Source organism: Chiloscyllium plagiosum, unplaced genomic scaffold (genome assembly GCF_037043375.1).
Source record: "Chiloscyllium plagiosum isolate Xiang-an unplaced genomic scaffold, Cpla_swu_hap1 HiC_scaffold_36, whole genome shotgun sequence".
In the NCBI taxonomy this organism is placed as follows: Eukaryota; Metazoa; Chordata; class Chondrichthyes; order Orectolobiformes; family Hemiscylliidae; genus Chiloscyllium; species Chiloscyllium plagiosum.
The window spans coordinates 19,331,815-19,355,499 of NW_028270174.1; the positions used below are offsets into that span (position 1 = coordinate 19,331,815).

General features: G+C 39.5%; 1 protein-coding gene across 2 annotated transcripts in view; it reads right to left on the reverse strand.

The window, feature by feature from the left end:
- The window catches only part of stx18 (syntaxin 18), a 159,089-nt gene that overhangs the window by 21,407 nt on the left and 113,997 nt on the right, over nt 1–23,685 (reverse strand). Inside the window, exons 3-7 of one of the 2 annotated variants that reach the window (XM_043674245.2) lie at nt 13,733–13,848; nt 11,591–11,668; nt 7,219–7,285; nt 5,026–5,141; nt 1,768–1,853 (exon numbers count right to left, since the gene is read on the reverse strand). In XM_043674245.2, coding sequence (XP_043530180.1) covers nt 1,768–1,853; nt 5,026–5,141; nt 7,219–7,285; nt 11,591–11,668; nt 13,733–13,848 — 463 coding nt within the window. The remainder of the gene's footprint in view (nt 1–1,767; nt 1,854–5,025; nt 5,142–7,218; nt 7,286–11,590; nt 11,669–13,732; nt 13,849–23,685) is intronic. The other variant, XM_043674246.2, reaches the window with a different exon arrangement.

Below are 23,685 nucleotides of genomic sequence, written 5' to 3' on the forward strand. Positions count from 1 at the left end.
CTATTGAAGCTTTTCATCTTGCATTATCTGTCCTGATAAATGCAAGATGTAAAGGTGCAAGAGCATGTCTCTTTTTCAGCAATATTCTCAGGTTTTTATTATGCGTTTCTGCTATTGTGACATTTAAATGTCAACTATGCCTCTTCCTTTCAATGCCAGCACTCAGTGCTGAATTTGATCACCCTTCTTTGTATCTAATACACAAAACCCTCTTCAGATTTTAAAATTGGTACTGGGAGCTTAATCTAAAGTTAGAAGATGAGAGAAAGTTGCCATTTTAAATACCTCAGTTCTGGAGGAACAGATTGAATCAACAGCTGATAAGGAATTCTTAGATACTGGAAATGTGATTTATTAACAAGGAAACTGGCTAAGTGAGGCCTTGATCAGAATTTGGGGGAGGCTCAGTGGTCAGTACTGTTACCTCACAACGCCAGGGACCCAGGTTTGATTCCCGCCCAGGCAACTGCTAGTGTGGAGTTTGCATATTCTCCCAGTGTCTGCGTGGGTTTCCTCTGGGTGCTCCGGTTTCCTCCCACAATTCAAAAGATGTGCAGGTCAGGTGAATTGGCCTTGTTAAATTTTCCATCGTGTTATGTGCATTAGTCAGGGTTAAATATAGGATAGGGGAATGGATCTGGGTGGGTTGCCCTTCGGAGGGTCGGTGTGTACTCGTTGGGCAGAAGGGCCTGTTTTCACACTGTAGGGAATCTAATCTAATCTAATACGAAATTATTCCCTCAGTTAAGGCCTGATATGGTGAAACAAATTTACATTTTAAAAAAAATTCATTCACAAGATGTGGATAAAATATTGTTAACATTTATTGCCCATCCTTAATTGCCATTGAGAAAGTGGCAGTGAGCTGCTTGAACTGCTGTAGTCTATGGCAGTAGGTACACCAATGGTGCTATAAGGAAAGAAACTGCAGGAGTTTGACTCAGCAACAGTGATATATTTTCAAGTCAGGAAAGTGTCGTCAGTGCAGAGAATGAATGCTGATAGTGTTAGATGGACTGTCAGTCATGGAATGCTTTTATATATGAGTTAACATCAGTGTTGACTTTGCTTGGAAATGGCACTTTAGCTTATGGGTCAATAAGTGGTGGATTAAGTCCCAGTCTCAAGACTTGAGTACATATTGCACATAGTCAAATCAATACTTCAGGCAGCACTAAAGAAGAGTTGCAGTGTCAAAGTTGCTGTTCTTCAGATGAGGCATTAATTTTAGGTACATTTTTCTGTCTCTAATAACTTCAAGGCACTATTTGAAAAACAGCAGAGCAGTTCTCCTGATGTACTCGCGAATATGGTAGATGCTGAAAATTGGTGAGGAAAACTGAGAAAGCTGGGTCAATCAACAAGTCTGATAGCACTTGTGGAGAAAGAAAGAGTTAAAGCTACCTTTCATCAGAAGTAATGGAAGGGTTAGAGCTGAATCTGTTTCTCTCTTCACAAATACTAATCTTATCTCCTGAGCACATCCAGAGATTTTCTAGTTCTACAATAAAGAAAAACAAAGAGATGGATACGCTGAAAGGATTGTGAAGGTTAAACCTCTTTGGAAGAATGAGAACTGTAAATCGATGTCAAAAGTCTTTGTTACTGGAGTCATTAAAATGCAGAAAAGTTATGATATAAATTAGCATTTGCTGCTGAGAAAGCAACCATCTGGCATCTTCCTGGGATCACAGACTGTAACTGAAATAATAACTGGTGAGCAAGTTAACATTATCCCAATTAACTGCACTGAAGGATGAAACTTACCATTTGAATTTCTTCTGGTGAAAGTTCATCTTCCTTTGAGTCCTCCCAAAAACCCAAATTTTCATGTACTTCTGGAAAACTTTTATCTGTTAAAGATCATTTTAATATTGATATTGATATGCAATCTCATCACAGATGTCCTCAAAAAAATTGAAGTAGAACTTGAATAAATACAGAAGGGGAAACAAACAGAAGGACATGCTATCAGGATGAGATGAATTAAGCTGGAAGAAAGCTTATTTGGAGCATAAATATTATTACTGACATCTTGCCTGAATGGCATGTCCTGTGCTATAAGTTGTACATAATTCTACATTATCTCTGCAAACGGCATTCCATTTAGTAAGTCTTTCAAACAAGTGCTTCATAAATATTCAAGCAACTGTTTAGTGCACTTCAATTATTCACAATTAATAAAATTAGAAATCCTAGCAACTGGATTTTATGGGCCACTCATGGACAGGGAAGTGAGCAGGCACACCTTTAAAATCGTGTTAATGTAAAATATCACAGAATCACAGAATTCTGGAGAAACTCAGCAGATCTGACAGCATCTGTGGAGAGAGAAACAGCGTTAACATTTTGAGTCTGATATGACTCTTCTTCAGAACCGAGTTTCTCCAGCATTCTGTGTTTGCCGCTGCAATATTGGGTGGCTTGTCATCCACAGCATCCTTACTGCCAGTCCCGTCAAGATTTTAGAAATGGCAGGGCAAGTGTTACAAGTGCCACTCATCGATTCACCAATTGACGTCCTTAATTGGACAATTAATGCCAACCTAAAGGTCTCACATGCCACCACTCTGATTTAACGAATAGAGGGAGAGGCCTGTACACAATGTACAGCCTGGCAAAACAAGGAGTTCACAATCATAAGGTACTCAAAAAAAAAACAGAAGATTGCTTAATCACCAGCTACTAGAAGGATCCCCACGTAATTTACCTCGAGAAGGAATATGGAGGAGAAATAATATAAATTTTGGAAGGCTTTGATGTATTTTTTGGGTTGTGGGAAGTAAAGATTACAACTGAGTTTATAATCAAGCGCGGGGCCATGATTGTATACTGGTTAGTATTCTGTGTTGTGGCCTCAGCAACCTTGGTTTGAATCAGTCACGGAAGTGATCGTTCACTGCATATTATTTCCTGTGACATTTGCTACAGAAATGAGGGAAAATATCAATCATCTAGGTACATCTAGACTCAAAATGTTAACTTGCTTGCTCTCCATGGATGCTGTCTGACCCGTTGTGATCTTTTGCATTTATTATTTTCATTAACAGGCCACTGATTTCTTCAAATCTGTGATACTTCTTTCCTTGTACTAAATCTATCCAGCGAAAACCAAAGTTTATCATAACCTAGTCACTTTCTGATGTACCTTGTTTTCCACTTTCAATCTACTCAGTGGTAGGTCTTTACTGCTTTAAAATCAATACAATCTGATCATGTTGGCCTACTGACTACATTTTGCTTGCCAACCTGACATCTTGAACTAGTCCATGTTTCCAAATAAACCTGTTGGACTATAACCTGATGTTGTGTGATTTTTAACTTTGTCCACCCCAGTCCAACACTGACACCTCTAAGTCATAGTCCATTCCAAGACTTGTTTAATTTATTTCACTGGGATAAAATATTACTTGAACAGAGAACAAAATATTCTAAAATTAGTAACTGCTTTCACCAAAGATCATGAAATTGGTCGGGAAAAAAAAAGTGTAACCTCTGTACCAGTGCTATTAACAGCAAATACATCTGAATCAGTCATCTAGAACTTTATGATTATGAGGATGTGTTATCTGGCATCTTAATTTAGAATATAATTAACTAGACTATATCAATGTTTTGGAGTTTTTGGAAAGACACTTTGCAAAGCAAAGGAAGTAAGGAAAAGTATTGCATTTGCAAAGAACATGAGCTGCTCAAATAAAGTCACTGACTCGACAATACATTGAGAGAGGTTACATGATCTTATTTGTTACTTAAACAACCTGGCTGACTTATTTCTGATTCTGAACCACATACGGTCTGAGATATATGCACCTGCAAACATCATTTCCCTATTAAATTCAAACTTTGTTGTGACCACTGGATGAATGGAACAAGAAACAGAATTAGTACACCTGTCCTAACTTGATTATAACTGCATTTTAGGATTGACGTCATGCCAGATAGCTCTGAATTCCAGAATACTACATCAGTCTCAGGGAATAATGTCGCAGGACTAATAATTCAGAGGCCCAGCCTCATGCTCTTGGGGAGTAGGTTCAATTCCACCATATCATCTGGAGTTTGAAGTTAATTAATAAATCTGGAATATGAAGCTAGTCTCAATGATGGTGACCATTAACTACAATCGATGTAAAAACCTACAGATTCTAGATCCACAGCAATATAGTTGACTCTTAACTGCCTTCTGAAATGACTGAGAATGCTACATAGTTGAACACAATGAGGGATAAGTAATAACTACTGATCTTGAAAACGATGCCTACATCCTATTAAAGATTAAAACAAAATTAGCTGGATAAAGGGGTATGAGATGCTTTATTTTTCTCTGATGCAAATTATCAATATACTCAAATGAAATTCCATGATGATGATAAAATGTTGCCTATCAAGCGATGGAATTGTAGTAGGATGTTTACTTTGCCACCATTGACATAGATTAGCTAAAATAAATTGTTAACATTGCACCTCCTATATTATCTGGCTAACTTCAAAAAATCAAGAATATTTACTAAACTAAGGAAAATTTATCTCATTCAAACACGTTGCATTCATCCACATGATCTCTTTTTTTAGTTTTAAGTAAATTTAAATTACTCACATCTATTCCTTATTTTTAATGATAGAATTGTCTACTCAGATTATTCGCAAATTAATTGCGCAAATGAGAACTAAGTAGCAAACGAATGTTATCTGTGTGGATTTAAAACTAAACTCTACACATTGTATAGATGGTGACATTCGTCTTTCTAATTCCCTACTTAGTACTGCACTGTATAATACAAACCTTTAAATGCTGTAAACTATGTAAATCAACAAGATAACACTTATGATTCTATTTGTTTTAGATATGTTGTAGTTATAAATTCAGTCCTCTGGTACTTGGAGCTTCTAATGTACGTTCGTGTCCATATTTTACCAATAACTATTTATACATTGCATCGCTGAATAGGAAAATGGCAAGGCCTTGACTTTCCAATAATCACAAACTACAGCATGCAATTCACAATATTTAATGTTACAAACCATTGCTTTCATCTTTTGCAACTAGCTCCTCTGAATTTTCTGGCTTGACAGGAGGAATATTCTCTGGAGATGGTACTAATGTCTTGTTGCTATGTTGTTCAGGTTCAAGTCTTGACCTATGAAAAATAAATCTGTCAGAACAGTGTGCAACAACGGATTAGATTTACTCAATCCTATATTTCCTGATTCACAAGCTCATAACTTGAATTTAAAATGGCTTCTGAGGATCAGAAATAAAATAATATTAATTTTTCACAATTAGACAAATTTTATCAATCATGCAACCTTACATATTCCTTTACCTCAGATGTTATCTTCATTTCTTATGATGTTATAGAACAAGATATCAAAAGAGCATTATTAATGATCTCTATGGCTCTGCCTGAAACTACTGTAGCAAGTGAGCCGTTAGTGTCGTCACAAAGTTTTGTACTTATGATTATTATTTCATCTAATTTGATTCTTCTGTTCATGTTCCATTTCCATATTACTCTTTTTAGCCACTTGCAAATAAAATTCTTGCTTCAATAGACTTTATGACATCTTTTTCAGCTATTACTTTCATTGGTTTGCTTGATTGCACAAAATATTTATTCTCTGCACTTCTTTTAAGACCATAAGAAATAGGAACAGGAGTGAACCGTTTGCCCATCGAGCCTACTCCGCCATTCAATAGGATCTCGGCTGATCCAACATACTTCACATGCACTTTCCTGTGTTTTCACCGTAACCCTCAATTCCCCTACTGATCAAGAATCTTTCTATTTTAGCCTCAAATCTACACAAGGACTCCACCCCCACAGGTGTCTATGGGATGGAGTTCCAAAGAGCACTGAGAGAAGAAATTCCCCCTTATCTATGTCTTAAATTGGCAGCCCTTCATTCTTAGACTATGCCCTAGAGTCTCCCATGAGGGGAAACATCCTTTCATTATTTACCCTGTCAAGTCCCTTAAGAATCCTACACAACCTCTTGTTTGTCTGAATATCCTAGTTCAGTGTGTTATATCAATATTGCATGTGGAGCTAAGTATTCAGTTAAAACTTGATCTTGACCACAATAACTGCTCCAAAACTTCATAAACACACTGGGCTAAAATTTACACAGGAGATGATTCGCCATCACCCCTCTTCCATTCCTAGAAGGTTAGCTGTAAGATGCGCTGCAAATGAGTGACATTGTCTAATTATTGGACTTGCACATTCACTTGGAAGGAAGTCCTGAGCTTGGAAGCTACTGACCAAGTGAACAGAGGAACAGGTGTAGTCCATTCCAGTGTCAGACTTAAGCAAGATGCACAGCCAGGACTGAAGAATGAGGCTCGAGGAAGATCATAGCAAAGAGGTACATCCTAAGGATTTAGAGAAGGGAGGAATAGTGGAGCCTAAGGAGCCAGGAGAGTGCACTGGTGGCCCGGGGGTATAGACGGAAGCACGTACATCTTTGGAGGAGGTGTGCTTCTGATGTATGCCCAATTAGGTTCATCCCTTCCTTCTTGTCTTTGTTCATACAGGCATTTAAACAGCCTGCTGCCTAATTATAATACTTAAATGACAAAACCCCTCTTGGCCTAAGTAGTGGGGGCCACACATCTCCAATAGCTATCCTAACTCTGTTGGAATTGAAGTTGCAGGTGTGCTGATTCGGATGTAGGTTTTTTTTGGGGGGGCGGTGGGGAAGAATCAATGTTAGATTTAAACAATTTCCATATTTCATCTTATGTAAACTCAGCCATCTTTCATGAGGTTTAAAATTTGTATAATCGCTATTATAAACTAGACAACCTCAGATGAAGCTGTACAGGCTGAATAGCAGTCCTCTAAAGATGCTGTCTTGCTGGTCAAAAATACAAGGAATAATCTAAATGTTCCCTCCCCTACTCCATGTCAAGTAACAGTTAGTATAGTCTCTATTCAATGTTCAGGCAACAAAATGAGAGGGAACTTGTCACATAAGAATTCCCTGCCAGGAGATTGAAATTTGCACTCAAATACTGAGCTTTCGCAAAGCGTGACTTTCATTGCATTACATGACTGATGGCAAATGATAAAGGGAAAACCAACGATAATGGTAGAACAGAGACAATATGACATTATGATACCCTAATGAGGGTCAATTTCAGTCAATATATAGCTTTCCAATTTGCAAACTGCCCTCTGAAGATCAAACTGAGCATGATTTTACGTTACTTACAATCTTTTCTTATCCACTACTCGCTTGACTCGAATAGCCCTTTGTTCAGAGTACACTTTACACACATCTGTATGATTACAAAGATGAAAGTATATTAAATCTGAACATAAAGGAAATTAATTTAAATAGCAAATTTTTGGGGGTAAATTTACAGCATCCAACAACTAAACATTCTATACTTAATGATGGACTCAAATCGTAAAGAGATGAACAGCTTATTGCTTTTTAGACATTCTAAAAAATATAGTGGACAGGCTAACTATCACTTTCCAATATTCCTTAGATTTGGAAATAATCCCATCAGATTGGAAGTCAGCAACTGCAAATGAAGAAGAAGAAGAAGAAAAATAGGGATCAACACACCAGTTAGCCTAACAGTGTTTGATGGGAAAATGCTAAAATGTACTATTAAGTAAGTCTTAACATTGCATTTAGAAAAGTACTGAATAATTAGAATACACCAACATGATTTTACTAAAAGGAAACCATGTTCGATAAATTCATTGAAGTTTATTTTTGAGGATGTACCTTGTAAGGTAGATAAAGTGAAGCAGTAGATACAGTGTGCCAGGATTTCTAAAAAGGCATTCAGTAGGTTGCCACACAAGCTTAATGAACAACATGACGGCTCATGACTAGGAGTAATATATTAGCAGGGACAGAGGACTGGTTAACAGATAACAAGCATGAACAGGCATAAATAAGGCAGGTAGTGAATACAGGAGCACAGAAGTCAGTGCAGGGTAGTCAGCTATTTACATTCTACATTGATTACTTAGATGAAGAGACAGAGTAATGTATGTATGTTTGCAGATGATATAAAGCTAGGTGGAAAGGTAAGCTGTGTGGAGGACCATTGACGCTGCAAAAAGATACAATTTGGTTAAGTGAGTTATATAACAAGATGGCTGATGGATAATTAAGTGTGAAGTTATTTACTTTGGTCACAAGAATAATTTTTTTTAAGAAGGTGTGAAACTTGTACTGATAAACAAAGAGATTTGAATGTGCTTGTGCTTAAGATACACAGAAGGTTAATAGGCAGGTACAGCAAGCAACTCAAAAGACAAATGGCATGCTAGCCTTACTACAAGGTGACTGATCTACAGGAATAAAAAATGTCTTCTTACAACTGTACAGGGTTTTGGTAAGACCACATCTGTAGTAGTGAGTGCAGTTTTGGTCTCCACACTCAGGATATTGCATTCGAGGCAGTACAGTTATGGTTCACTTAATTAAACCTAAGATGATCAGACATAGCTGAGCAAATTTAGAGACTTAGAAAAATGAAAGGTGATCTCATTGAAATGTATAAGATTTTTAAAGGGCTTGACAGTTTGGATGCTAGGAGATTATTACAACTTGTCAGGGAATCTCAAACATGGGGGCACAGTTTCAAAATAAAGAGCCGATCATTTAGGACTGAGGTGTGGAGACATGTCTTCATTTGAAGGGATATGAATCTTTGGAATTTTCTCCCCCAAGAAAGTTGACAAGTTTTTATGGTTGAACACATTTAAAGCTAGGCTCGACAGATTTTTAGCCTCAGAGAATCAGGAGATATGGGGTGTGGGCAGGAAAAGTGGAGCTGAAGCTCAAGATCAGCTGGGATCGTAGACGATTGGAGGGCAGACTCAACAGGCCATATAGTCCAACCCACCTATATCTTGTGTTATTATGTTTATCAATGCAAGCAAGAATAGAACATTAAAATCCGGAACATAATTATTTTTCTGGAACCAAAAACTGTTTCCCAACTCGATCTAGCTTAGTTTTGTCAGATGAGTGGTTGAACCAGACAGATTTCCCCCACCACTTCTCCACTGTCAGCCACCAGATCGTTGTGTATATGAGAATAGCCCAGAGCTGCTAGACTCCAACTTGCAGCCCTCATCAGTGCCTGGTCTTCCTCTATAATTCCTATAAGCAAAATAAAAATTTGCTACTTTGCAGGACAAAGTGACAGGGTTCGAAATAAATAAAGAAATTAGTGTCATTATTCATCATGAAAAGTTTGATCTTTTCCAATTTTTTAATTGGTTGGCTCATCTGTTTATTCAGTTCAACACATAGTTATGCAAGGAGAGGGGGAAATGTTACATATTTATATAGGGTGAGAGTTTGGGAAGTATTATGGTCTGTATTCAAACAGAGAAGCATTTTGCTTATCCTGCTTGGGTCAATTATGTCTAAATGCAATTTATAATCATTGATTAGAGCTTAATATTCATTTTTGGAAAGAAAGTTAAAATTGTTACTGCGCATTCTGAATGGTTAGGCCATGCTGGTGAACAGATGCTTATTCGTAAAATCTAATCTTATGATTAAAGGAATCTCAAGCCCAATTCCATCTGGATAAACTGCTTCTTTTATGTCAAAAGATTGAAGTTCGATCCATTACAACTGAAGTACATTCAATGTACTACACTAAATCTGGTAAAACAACTGCATGACATTCCTTCCATGGAAACTGCTGATTTAAGGAGTTAAAAAATTTATTTAGTATTTTAAAATCATTTACGAGGAGAGGTATGGGTTTGCAATGCAAACATAATCAGATGTTATAATCAAATCAAAGGACAAAGATAATTTTTTAAAATGTTTGGAAGAGTACTCGTTTCCACTAAACATTGGAGTAGCTTTAAAACAATGGCATTGGTTTGTGACTTTGACTGCTATTTGGTCAATCCTGAGATGTTGGCTCATATCCCTCCAGACATTTCTTATTCATGTCCTTATCTAAATGTTTTATAAACATTTTAGCTATACTTGCATCCACCACTTCCTCTGGAAGTTTATTCCGTACATAAACCACTAGCTGTGTTAAAAAAATGCCTTTCTTATCTTTTTAAAATTTTTCTCCTCTTACCTTAAAAATACACCCACCTGGTCGCGAAATCCCGGACGCTAGGGAAAAGACACCTGCCATTCACCTCATCTATACCCTTACGATTTTATAGACCTCCATAAGATCACTCCTTGACCGCCTACGCTCCAGAGAAAAATAAATGTCGCAGCCTATCCAGCCTCTCCTTATAACTGGAACCCTCCATTCGCGCCAACACAGGCAGGTGGGACTCGTTTAGTTTGGGATTATGGTCAGCATAGACCGGTTGGACCAAAGGGTCTGTTTCTATGCTGTATGACTCTATGACTCTAATTACTGTACCGCAGACCATGTACTGGCAGAGGAGGTTTGTGGAGAAAGAAGAATAAGAATAGCGATGCATTCAAAGGAGATTGGAAAAGATAGCAAATGGGTGCTTAGGACCCTGCCCAACGTTGCAAAATTCTGAAGGTGTGCAAATAGACACAGGAGACTGCCAAATTTGTCAAGTTTTCAATGGAGCTGAAAGCACTTTTGCAAATATTCAGTTCTGATCTTTCATTTTAGGATTTGCACAAGGAGCTTTCACGTCTTACTGTTTCATAAGAAGGTTTTTATCCAAAGGGATGCATTTCGCCTTTTCCAAACAGGAAGACACAGGCAATTTCCATCTAAAAAAATCAGAGATGATGCAATACTAGGATTACATCTATTGAAATCCTTTGTCAGGGTTAACTTCAAAAGGTATCAGGGTTTGATCTTCAGGAGTACATCCCTAAAATACCAGGACTGAGAAACATGTAGAAGGTACTGTGAAAGTAAGAATCCAAATTCATATTAAAGCTTTTGCGAAAAGTCTCTCAGGCCCAGTTTATTTCTGAATGTTAGTTATTTTTATACTGGCATGTTCTATGTATAATGGTAACATTGTTATTTTAAGTATTTTTATTTCTAAATAATTTTTTTTTGTACTTTAAAAGTTAAGCTACATCTCAAACTGCTTACTGTAACATTTCTGAAAGTCCAGGAAATCACAAGTCGCTCATGATATATCCAATATCCCAAAGACAATGACGTGGATTTGAGTTTGCTCCCATGGGTTTACTACATCAGTAGATATTGCATGTATAAAGTTAGACTCCAGCTAGTAAGAAGAAAGAACTTTCTTCATAGGATTAGCCTTTGATGTTGCACATGAAAGAAAAGATCCAAGTTAAAAAAATAAAAACCCTTTCTATTTAAGACTTTTATGACTATCTTTTCTGCATAGTTTGACTGCAACTTTGCCAGTCTGTTTAGGCTTTCATTAGCTTGTGTTCAGTACTCTCAAGCATTGCTCTCTAGCCAGACTCTGTTGTTGACTAATTTGTGTCCATGAGTTCTTGGATTCACTGTCAGAATAAAACTGATTAAGTGAAATGTACAATCATAATCCTTTGCAAGCAGTTTAACATAGTAATACATTATATAACCAATTTTAAAATCAATGGTTCTTAAAACCATGAAACATTTCCCACACCCCTGATTAAAACAAATTAAAGTTACTTTTCAGGTAAGCTTCAAGCAAGTCCAATACACCTTCCCTGTGTTCCTTCACTTGGGGAGAAATCACATTCTTCATGGCTGGAATGGAAGCAACAAGTCTTTAGTGCAAATATACTTCATAATTTTTCTGTTACGTTAAGTAAATAATAATCCAAAGGAGTAATTAAAAACTGAAAGAACTATGGATGCTGTAAATCAGAAACAAAAAAAAAAGCAGTTGCTGGAAAAGCTCAGCAGGTCTGGCAGCATCTGTGAAGAGAAATCAAATTTAATGTTTCAGGTCCGGTGACCCTTCCTCAGAACTGATGAACTAATTACCTCATTGAAAAACCTAGCAATTAGTTGAAGAGATAGTTAATTGGAAGCGTTAGAAACCCCTAAATCATACATTTTATCCATGAAGGTTCTAATAGAAGTCTGACACAATTTCCCTTAATAAATTATATCAACTCATAAATCATACTTGATCATCTATAATGACAAAGCCAATTTACTTTATAGATACGGGAGAGAAAAAAATAGTTTTAAATGGTTGGGTGGTCAAGGAGAGGAGGACTAAGTAAAGCTACGGTTCAGTGGGTATTGTTGGAACTGACGGAATTAGACTTAGGTGATCTCAACACTAATGAAGTGACACTATTAACAGGATGTGGTTACCCTCTCCCTGGAGGTGATGAGCAAGGTGGCAAAAAAAATAATGAGGGGTATAGACAGAGTTAATAGTAGTTGTCTTTTTCCTAGGATGGGGATTTCAAGACTAGGGGGGCTTATTATTAAGATGAGAGGAGACAGATTTAAAAAAGACATGATGTGATTTTTTTTTTCCCGAGGGTGGTTCATGTGTGAAATGAACTTCCTGAGGAAGTGGTGCACGTGGGTACAATTACAAAGTTTAAAGACATTTGGATAAGTACATGAATAGGAAAAGTTTGAAGGGAAATGGGCCAGGAGCAGGTAAGTGGGACTTGTTAGTTTGGGATTATATTTGATGTGGACTGGTTGGACAGAAGGATCTGTTTCCATGCTGGATGACTCTATGGCTCTACAATAGCAAACAATTGGGCAAGTTGGCGCTGGAAAGATACTTGCTCTCTCAGCAATTAAATGCTGAGTGAGAAGATCCAATAGCAACCTTTTCATCAACAATTAAGGCCCTTAAGTAAGCAAGTAGCACCCAGTCAGCTCTTAAGTGGCTGAGAGGAGTTTGATGTGGAAAATGGTGAGAGCTGGGAGTCAGCTGTTCCTGAAGACGAAGCAATAAATCTTGGCTGTGGACTGTTTTCTATTCTGGTGCGATCAATCTCAATGACAACAGATGTCTGTTCAGATTTCAACCTTAGTATGGAGAAGACTGATAACACAAATCCTTCAGACTGAGAATAGATTCTGAGCCTGAATAAAACTCACAAAAGGCTGATTTCCAGCATGGTGGCAACCTCAGTTCAAAGATAGCTATGATGACAAATAGAAAAGGGGCAGGTGATACTTTCTTGATGCTAGGAACAGTATAATGCTGGTCATTAAGATAGATTTTAGTCTGCATTTAAGGTTACAGCAGTGATATGCAAATACAGAGGGCAAAGACTAGGAAAATCTTAGAAAAATTGAGTTGGATTTATTCACATGGATTGTGGTTTCCCTTTTACATCTGTTCTTTTTATTTTCAATTTTAATTCTCATTTCCCCTGAACCCATTCTCAACTTCTCCCATACCAAACTATCAATTAAATAACAATCAGAACTTGTTCTTGAGCTTCTACGGCTGCCACTTTAGAGACAGAAGCCAAGAATGACATTGGAACATATGTCTGACATGAAAATATGCTGCTTGAACATAAGAAATCCTTTAAGCTGTTTCTTTCACAACCTTCAACACTCTGCCCTGCTATACATTCTGCCTCATATACCTCCGTATACAAGGGAAAACCCTGCAAAGTTCTTTCATCCCCTTCACACATCCTCCTAAATATATTTTATAGGAAGCCAATAAAACTAATAATCTATAATAAACCAACCATTCACACTGTTTTTTAATGTTTCCGAAAACAAGGTCTCAATCACAACTGCACCTTCACAGGAGTTAAACTGCTTGACAAAATTCTTTTTAAAAAAAGCTTCACATTCACATGCTTTTGTCTTTACCTTCTGCCCTCAGCTGATGGATGGCATCAGAGCACGTGCGCATGAAAACCTGGGCATCCTGATCAATCTGGTCACGTTCCATGTCTGTCATACGGGAATATTCTGACATTACAAAACTGGGAAAAGAAGAAAACAAGTAATTTTACAAGTTTAAAAAGTGGGAGTAAATAAAAGTAAAATGTTGGTCAGCCCTTAACACAACAGGTATCATCTGAGGAAAGAAAGGAGGAGGCAAGGTTTAATGTCCTCCCCTCCACTGACACCATCTGCTTTGCTGATGGCTTCCAGCATTTTCTTCTGTTTTCATTTCAGATTTCCCAAATCAGCCATTCAGCCCAACAAGTCTGCTCCACCATTCAATCATGGCTGGTAGGTTTCTCAATCCCATTCTCCCGCTTTCTCCCCGTAACCCTTGATCTCTTTTACAATCAAGAACCTATCTATCTCAGTCTTGAACATACTCAATGACCTGGCCTCCACAGCCTTCTGTGGCAGTGAATTCCATAGATTCACCATTCTCTGACTGAATAAGTTTCTCCTTATCTCCACTCTAAAGGTCTTCCCTTTACTCTAATGCTGTGCACTTGGATCCTAGCCTCTCCTGCCAATGGAAACATCTTTCCAACATCGACTCTGTACAGGCCATTCAGTATTCTGTAAGTTTCAATTGGATCCCCTTTCATCCTTCTAAACTTCATCGAATATAGATCCAGTGTCCTCAAATATTCCTCATATGTGAATCTCGACTGATTACGTTCCAGGGCCAGTACATCCTTCCTGAGATATGGGGCCCAAAACTGCAAACAATACTCCAAACGTGGCCTGACCTGAGCCTTACAGTTCAAGTCCTTTAATGTTCAAGTCCTCTCGAAATACATGCCATCATTCCATTTGCCTTCCTACTGACTCAAAGTTGAGAGAATCCTGGACTAGAACTCCCAATTCTCTTTGCATTTCAGACTTCTGAATTTCCTTCCAGTTAGAAAATAAAGTTCTATGACTTTTGTTTTAAATGATGCTTACACTAGTGTTCCGATACTAAGATAGAAGAGAAAACTGGAGAAAAGTGAAAGATTCCACCTGGAACATCATTTTGTGTATCAGCCCTGGTTCAATCAGTAAAACCCTTGCCTCTTACTCAGAAGATTGAGGGTTCAGGTCCAGTCCAGGATTTGAGCACCAAACAAATATAAATCCATTCAATAGTGCAATACTGAAGGAATGCTACACTGGTCGAAACACTATCTTTCATGTGCCTGACCACGAACACATTTAAAAGATCCCATGGCATTATTGAGAAAAACATGCAGGAAATCCTTGATGTCTTGGCCGATATTTATTTGTCAACCAATATCACAACAGATCATGCGGTCATTATCATAATGTAGTTTTGGAGGTTGCTGTTTGCTAACGAACAACATGTATGATGCGCTTTATTGACTGTAAATCACTTTTGGCATATCTGCTGGTCGTGCAAGGTGCTGTATAAATGCAAATCTTTCTTTTGTTTTAGACTCACTATACTTGCTAAGTGACTTACTGTGTATTCCCAGCAAATATCTTTTTGTTTCTCCCCTTAAGTTAAAATAGGATTAATAGCAACACTATCATTTGGTTTAGAATATAGGTATCGTGTTTAACATTTCAAAGATGGGTAAACTGTTGGGTCATATGAGCAAAGCAGAATAAGGAACCTATTGTACAGCATAATTGTTCAAACATGGCGAATTATAACAAAAGAGAAGAAAGTGAGGACTGCAGATGCTGGAGATCAGAGCTGAAAATGTGTTGCGGGAAAAGCACAGCAGGTCAGGCAGCATCCAAGGAGCAGGAGAATCGACATTTCGGGCATGAGCCCTTCTTCAGGAATGAGGAAAGTGTGTCCAACAGGCTAAGATAAAAGGTAGGGAGGAGGGACTTGGGGGAGGAGCGTTGGAAATGCGATAGGTGGAAGGAGATCAAGGTGAGGGTGATAGGCCGGAGTGGGGGTGGGGGCGGAGAGGTCAGGAAGAAGATTGCAAGTTAGGAAGGCGGTGCTGAGTTTGAGGGATTTGACTGAGACAAGGTGGGGGGAGGGGAAATGAGGAAACTGAAGAAATCTGAGTTCATCCCTTGTGGTTGGACAGTTCCTAGGCGGAAGATGAGGCGCTCTTCCTCTAACCGTCGTGTTGCTATGGTCTGGCGATGGAGGAGTCTAAGGACCTGCATGTCCTTGGTGGAGGTGCAAGTGAATTTGTGGCGGATATGGAAGGATCCCCTGGGGCCTTGGAGGGAAGTAAGGGGGGGGAGGTGTGGGCGCACGTTTTGCATTTCTTGCGGTTGCAGGGGAAGGTGCCAGGAGTGGAAGTTGGGTTGGTGGGGGGTCACGGAGGGAGTGGTCTTTTCGGTACGCTGATAGGGGAGGGGAGGGAAATATATACCTGGTGGTGGGGTCCGTTTGGAGGTGGCGGAAATTTACTATAATTTACTATAAACTGACCGACTCCCACAGCTACCTCGACTACACCTCCTCACACCCTGCCCCCTGTAAAAACGCCATCCCATATTCCCAATTCCTTCATCTCCGCCGCATCTGCTCCCAGGAGGACCAGTTCCAATACCGTACAACCCAGATGGCCTCCTTCTTCAAAGACCGCAATTTCCCCCCAGACGTGATCGACGATGCCCTCCACCGCATCTCCTCCACTTCCCGCTCCTCCGCCCATGAGCCCCGCCCTTCCAATCGCCACCAGGACAGAACCCCACTGGTCCTCACCTACCACCCCACCAACCTCCATATACAGCGTATCATCCGTCGTCATTTCCGCCACCTCCAAACGGACCCCACCACCAGGGATATATTTCCCTCCCTTCCCCTATCAGTATACCAAAAAGACCACTCCCTTCGTGACTCCCTCGTCAGGTCCACACTCCCTACCAACCCAACCTCCATTCCTGGCACCTTCCCCTGCAACCGCAAGAAATGCAAAACTTGCGCCCACACCTCCCCCCCTTACTTCCCTCCAAGGCCCCAAGGGATCCTTCCATATCCGCCACAAATTCACTTGCACCTCCACACACATCATTTATTGCATCCGCTGCACCCGATGTGGCCTTCTCTATATTGGGGAGACAGGCCGCCTACTTGCGGAACGTTTCAGAGAACACCTCTGGGACACTCGGACCAACCAACCCAACCACCCCATGGCTCAACACTTCAACTCCCCCTCCCACTCCACCAAGGACATGCAGGTCCTTGGACTCCTCCATCGCCAGACCATAGCAACACGACGGTTGGAGGAAGAGCGCCTCATCTTCTGCCTAGGATCCCTCCAACCACAAGGGATGAACTCAGATTTCTCCAGTTTCCTCATTTCCCCTCCCCCCACCTTGTCTCAGTCAAATCCCTCAAACTCAGCACCGCCTTCCTAACCTGCAATCTTCTTCCTGACCTCTCCGCCCCCACCCCCACTCCAGCCTATCACCCTCACCTCGACTTCCTTCCACCTATCGCATTTCCAATGCCCCTCCCCCAAGTCCCTCCTCCCTACCTTTTATCTTAGCCTGCTGTACACACTTTCCTCATTCCTGAAGAAGGGCTCATGCCCGAAACGTTGATTCTCCTGCTCCTTGGATGCTGCCTGACCTGCTGCGCTTTTCCAGCAACACATTTTCAGCTCTAATTATAACAAAAGTCAACATTTGTTTATTAATCTTAACCTTTAGTTACCCAATGAAAACTATTAAACAACCTGCTACGAGAGGTAATGCAATAAAAGAAATTTGATTTTTGTCTAAAATAAGTTTTGCATTTGCAACCTTGTAATGAAAGAGCATTTTGCCAAGGTACCTTTGAATGATTTTAAATAACTTCAAGAAAGATTGAACAAATTTCTGATTAAATCAGATAACCTAAATACAAGTTTCAATTAGTTCAAAAATGATTGCATCTGATCTCCAGTTTTGAGAAAAAAGTTAAAAACTGTGCTTTTCCAAAATAACATTACACATGATAGTTACCCAATTACACAAATGGTTTATGTGAATCCAGTTAGTCCTGTTGCTCTTCATTGGGCGGCACGGTGGCACAGTGGTTAGCACTGCTGCCTCACAGCGCCAGAGACCTGGGTTCAATTCCCGCCTCAGGCGACTGACTGTGTGGAGTTTGCACGTTCTCCCCGTGTCTGCGTGGGTTTCCTCCGGGTGCTCCGGTTTCCTCCCACAGTCCAAAGATGTGCAGGTCAGGTGAATTGGCCATGTTAAATTGCCCGTAGTGTTAGGTAAGGGGTACATGTAGGGGTATGGGTGGGTTGCGCTTCAGCGGGGCGGTGTGGACTTGTTGGGCCGAAGGGCCTGTTTCCACACTGTAAGTAATCTAATCTAATCTAAAAAAAAAAATTGGTGCTTTAATTCAATGTTCTGGTCATTCTCTCTCCTTTGCAAAGTCACCTCTTGTGCCTTTTATCCTCTCAACCACTTTCTCTCTATATAATCTCTACAAGGTGTGTGTCCATACCCTTCATGGCTTCTTTTCCTCAGAACCTGTCCCTCCACATCCCTTTTTCAAAAATAACTCTTTCATCTCGTATGTTTCTTAAACTACCATTTTCAGCATTCCTTTCTTCATCAAGTCCATTGAACCTGTTGCCATCCAACTTCAAGCCAATAGCCCCAGACTTGCGGACTGTGCCCTGTTTCAGGGTGTCCTCTAGCTACTTCCCTATTTTCTCTATCACAAAATACTTCCTACAAAGCATTTTAAATTCCTCATCCCTGTTTACAAATTGCTACACAATATCATTCCTCCTCATCTCTGCAACCTCCTTAAACCCACATACCAATGTTTTCCATCTGCTCTTCCTCTCCCCTTGCAGCCCCCTTTTGTTGGTTCCACCTTTAGATTAGATTCCCTACAGTTAAGGGTCGTCAGCCAATTTGGGAATTCCAAACAAGATTTTTCTTAATAGTCTCAAACCAATTGGAAACCATCGGTGGTGTTTTGAATTAATTTCTTAAGTACTAAAGAAAATGTATAATGTGCAATACTGGAAAGAAAATACAGCAGATCAAGTAGAAAATGATTGCCAAGTATTTAATCTTGTAAAAAGCCATTATTTTAGTAGCACACTATACTTATTCGGCTATAGTCTGAACAGCCAATAGAGTTTGAGACTTAAACAGTGGATTTCACATAGATTTACAAGTTAGATTGCCAGATTTCTGATAACCATCTAGAACTACTTAGTCCTATAACATGGCTGAGTGAGCAAACTATTGTAGCACAATAATTATTTTAAAATATAAAGAAAATGTGTGATTAGTCTGTATTGATTTTAGCACAAATCTGCAAAGTCACTGAAGCAGTTTGAAGGTCATGGTCCATTAATTACACCTTTTGAGTACACCACAGCAATCAACAGTGCCAACAGAGTAATTATGATGCTGCTATGCAGCTGCATTTTAACCTTTTGCCCCAGCAGAGTGGAGTATTGTGATGAAACCAAAGTTAGATTTTCATTGAGAATATTTTGAACTCTCATCTTGTCTGAGAAGCCCAGTGCAATAGAAAAAGAGTTCTGCTGTGGGAGTTCTGATGTGTTTACCAACATAAATAAGGATGCATTCAGAGGGACATTTGAACAATGATACAACAGATAAAAAAACTTGAATGTATTTCCTAGAAGAATATTGGAGCAAAACATTTACTCGTAATTTTCTCTTTATAATGTTACATGTAACAGCCAAATAAAAATCATTTATAAATATCATTGTGGAGCATAAAGCACAATATTTCAAACAATAATTCAATGAAGATGTGCAGATAAACACTTTAAAACAGTCTATAGCTGAATGTTTTTATAGATGATATATTGATTGTAAAGTCATGAAATCCTTATAAATAATATTTTACAGTCTATCAATAATATTTTACAGTCTTACACAGCAATTTCAGAAATACATCAATTTTTAATGCAAAGTCACTCAGTAGTATAGAACTTGAGGGTTTCTGAAGGAAATAGAGATGCTGTTGAAGTTTTTTGTTTTATACTCATCAGAACAGAATTGCAAGAATATCAAATCTTAAAGGGAACAACAATTTATTCTGTATCAGGTGGTGGTGGTGACTGGTTGGAACATGGACTGTGATTGGCAGGGGCACTGTCATGTGTGTACCAGGAAAAAGCTGCCCCGTGAGCTGTTCAGCTGAAAAAGATACAATGCCTGGATATGTTCTTTCTGTTTGCATATATATGGGCATTACTTGAAACCTGACTGATAATCTTAAACTGGTTAAGATTAGATTGTTGTTATTGTAATTGTTAGCATAGTTAGGATTGCATCGTAAATGTTATCCAATAGCAGAAACACCTTTAAGGGTGAACGCTTTGTGCCAAATATTCCCATCACTGATTTACTTAGGCAATGGTGAGTTAGTTGGGTAAGTATGGCAATATCATAAAAAAAGGTTCTCAGCTTTGCGAAACCTTCACCCAAGATTTATAAATTGAGTTGAGAATCCCGCAAGTGAGTGGCAAGAATCTTTTTTGCATGCGTTTACATTTCACTATTGTCTATTCTTGCCTCTTTAATATGCATCTTGCTATTCTCCCACATGGCAGAGAGAAACCAGATGGTCACAATTCCCAACATGAAAGCCAGAGTGAGAACCTGGTAACTCCAGCTTGCCACTTACTCCTTTAGGCCTCCATTTTGGACAGGAGTCTCTAAACTTTTCAGGCACACTCCTTGGGCAGTGACTGGCTGCATATCTCATCCATGAAGTTTGGCACCGGATGCACACCAGCCTCACCACACACCTCAGACTCATTTAGAATACAGTTATACACTTTTTGGAAATGCCGGTGTTGGACTGGGGTGTACAAAGTTAAAAATCACACAACACCAGGTTATAGTCCAACAGGTTTAATTGGAAGCACACTAGCTTTCGGAGCAACGCTCCGAACAGCCATCTACAATCACCTGATGAAGGAGCGTCGCTCCGAAAGCTAGTGTGCTTCCAATTAAACCTGTTGGACTATAACCTGGTGTTGTGTGATTTTTAACGTTATACACTTTGCTCTCCAAAGTGCAGTACTAAAGTGTATAACTGTATTCTAAATGAGTCTGAGATGAATCTCCAAAGTGCAGCTCTAATGTCAGACCACTTTCTATGTAAGAAAGGTATCTCCCTTATGCATCAGAGTAGGGTGCTCCTCAGGGACCTTCACTTGGTCAAACTCGATCAATTTAGGGGGTCCTGTCTTGGTCAGTCAATGCATTCAATGGCTTTGTCTATCTAAACACCACAGGTTCTACTTATGAGTTGTGTGTGAGGCTCTTCAATCATGCACTTGCACAATACAGGATTAAGACACCTATAATCTCATGTGAAATTCATGCAGTGACCAAATATGCTGGATACAAATTCTGACCATAAGCCATCTTGATCATTACAAATTGTCTTGTTACTCATCGTACCCAGGCCAGGGGTAGTAACAGCATTTTATTTTGTCAAAATATGTAGTATTTGCAATTTTGGTTTAGCTAAGGTCGTGAACTCATGGTCAACCTTTTGACTGCAACAAATTAACTTCACTGGCAGTAAACCATTCTCTACCAATTCCCCTATAGAATCACACTCTTATTATGGTGCTGGTATATGTGGGGTTACTCCATGATCACAGACTTCAAAAATCCTTTGTTACTGGTTTGACATCAGGAATTTCTGTTCTATTCAACCGCAATTTCACTCAGTTCAGCTAAGCTAGTTTTCCTTATATGCAGTTTCTGCGGAAGACTTGTATCCATCACACACTTCGATTTTCACCATGGCTTTATAAATATAATAGTTAGTAGCCACTGAGGATGACTGGTACTTCTAATGTAAAGATGTTTAGTGTAGTACATTTTAGCACTGTTCAGTACATACACTCTAGTCAGAGACCCCGCAGAGCTCCAAAATTAGAACTGACCCCTTTGTGTTACAAAGTTGAAAATCACACAATCTCATTTTATAGTCCAACAGGTTTATTTGGAAGTACAAGCTTTCAGAGCACTGCTCCTTTGTGAGTAGCTAGTGGGGCAGGATCACAGGATACAGAATTTATAGTAAAAGATCAAAGTGTCATACAACTGATGCGATGTATTGAACAAACCTAGATTGCTGTTAAGTCTTTAATCACTTACAGGTTTTGATTCATTAATATGTAAATCCCATAACTTCTTTTAAGTCACAGTCCCAAGATCACTTAAGGTTTTTTTTAAAAAAAGTGACATCACAGCTCAGACAATGCATTAAAAGCGTGAGGTTTGAGTCTGTCTGTATTCCAACCTTGAGTCAGGCTGGTTTTATTTCCAAAGTGGGAATTTATAAATGTCACATGAACTGACTCCCGACAGATTGTCTGCTTTTTTGAACAAAATAGAATGTATCTGCAAATACAAACCTGCAAATGCAAATTCCCCCCCTAAACCAGTCTGACTCAAGGTTGGAATACAAACAGACTCACACCTTTAAGGCATTGTGTGAAGCGTTACCTTTTTTTATATAAAATCTTAAGTTATCTCAGGAATGTAACTTGAAAGAAATTCTGAGATTTACATATTAATGCAGTGAAACCTGCAAACCATTCTAAGCAATTGAAGACTTAACAGTAATCTAGGTTTGTTCAATACATCACATCAACTGTATGACACTTCAATCTTTTACTGTAAACTCTGTGTCCTATGATCCTATCCCACTAGCTACCTGACAAAGGAGCAGCGTCCCATAAGCTTGTACTGTACTTTGAAATAAACTTGTTGCTCTATAACCTGGTGTTGTGTGATTTTTAACTTTGCCCACCCCAGTCCAACACCGGCAACTCCACATCATGGCCCTTTATGTTACATTAGATCATCTTGATCCAAATCAGTTTACTTTTTTTGTTACACTTATTAACAATTTTAAGAGTATTTTCTTTTGCATCTTAGGACTTCCAATCACAAAAGTCATCAGTTCAACATGTTCTCATTAACAGTACAGGCCAGCTTCTCAGTGGTCTGTTCACGACCATTAATACCACCAATTTTAGATTAGATTAGATTAGATTACATTACAGTGTGGAAACAGGCCCTTCGGCCCAACAAGTCCACACCGACCCGCCGAAGCGCAACCCACCCATACCCCTACATTTACCCCTTACCTAACACTACGGGCAATTTCGCATGGCCAATTCACCTGACCTGCACATCTTTGGACTGTGGGAGGAAACCGGAGCATCCGGAGGAAACCCACGCAGACACGGGGAGAACGTGCAAACTCCACACAGGCAGTCGCCTGAGGCGGGAACTGAACCCGGGTCTCTGGCGCTGTGAGGCAGCAGTGCTAACCACTGTACCACCGTGCTGCCCACAATGTGGATTGTTTTGCTTTACATTTTATGTTATAGCTTCAATGTGCTTTGTAATTTCATTGTTAGAGTCATGGAGACGTACAGCATGGATACAGACCTTTTGGTCCAACCCGTCCATGCTGACCAGATATCCCAACCCAATCTAGTCCCACCTGCCAGCACCCGGCCAGCACCTGGGATATCTGGTCCTATTCATATACCCATCCAAATGCCTCTTAAATGTTGCAATTATACCAGCCTCCACCACATCCTCTGGCAGCTCATTCCGTAAACGTACCACCCTCTGCATGAAAAAGTTGTCCCTTAGGTCTCTTTTATATCTTTCCCCTCTCACCCTAAACCAATACCCTCTAGTTCTGGACTCCCCGACTCCAGTGAAAAGACTTCGCCTATTTATCTTATCCATGCCTCTCATAATTTTGTAAACCTCTATAAGGTCACCCCTCAGCCTCCAACGCACCAGGGAAAACATTCCCAGCCTGTTCAGCCTCTCCCTGTAGCTCAGATCCTCCAACCCTGGCAACATCCTTGGAAATCTTTTCTGAACCCTTTCAAGTTTCACTACATCTTTGCGATAGG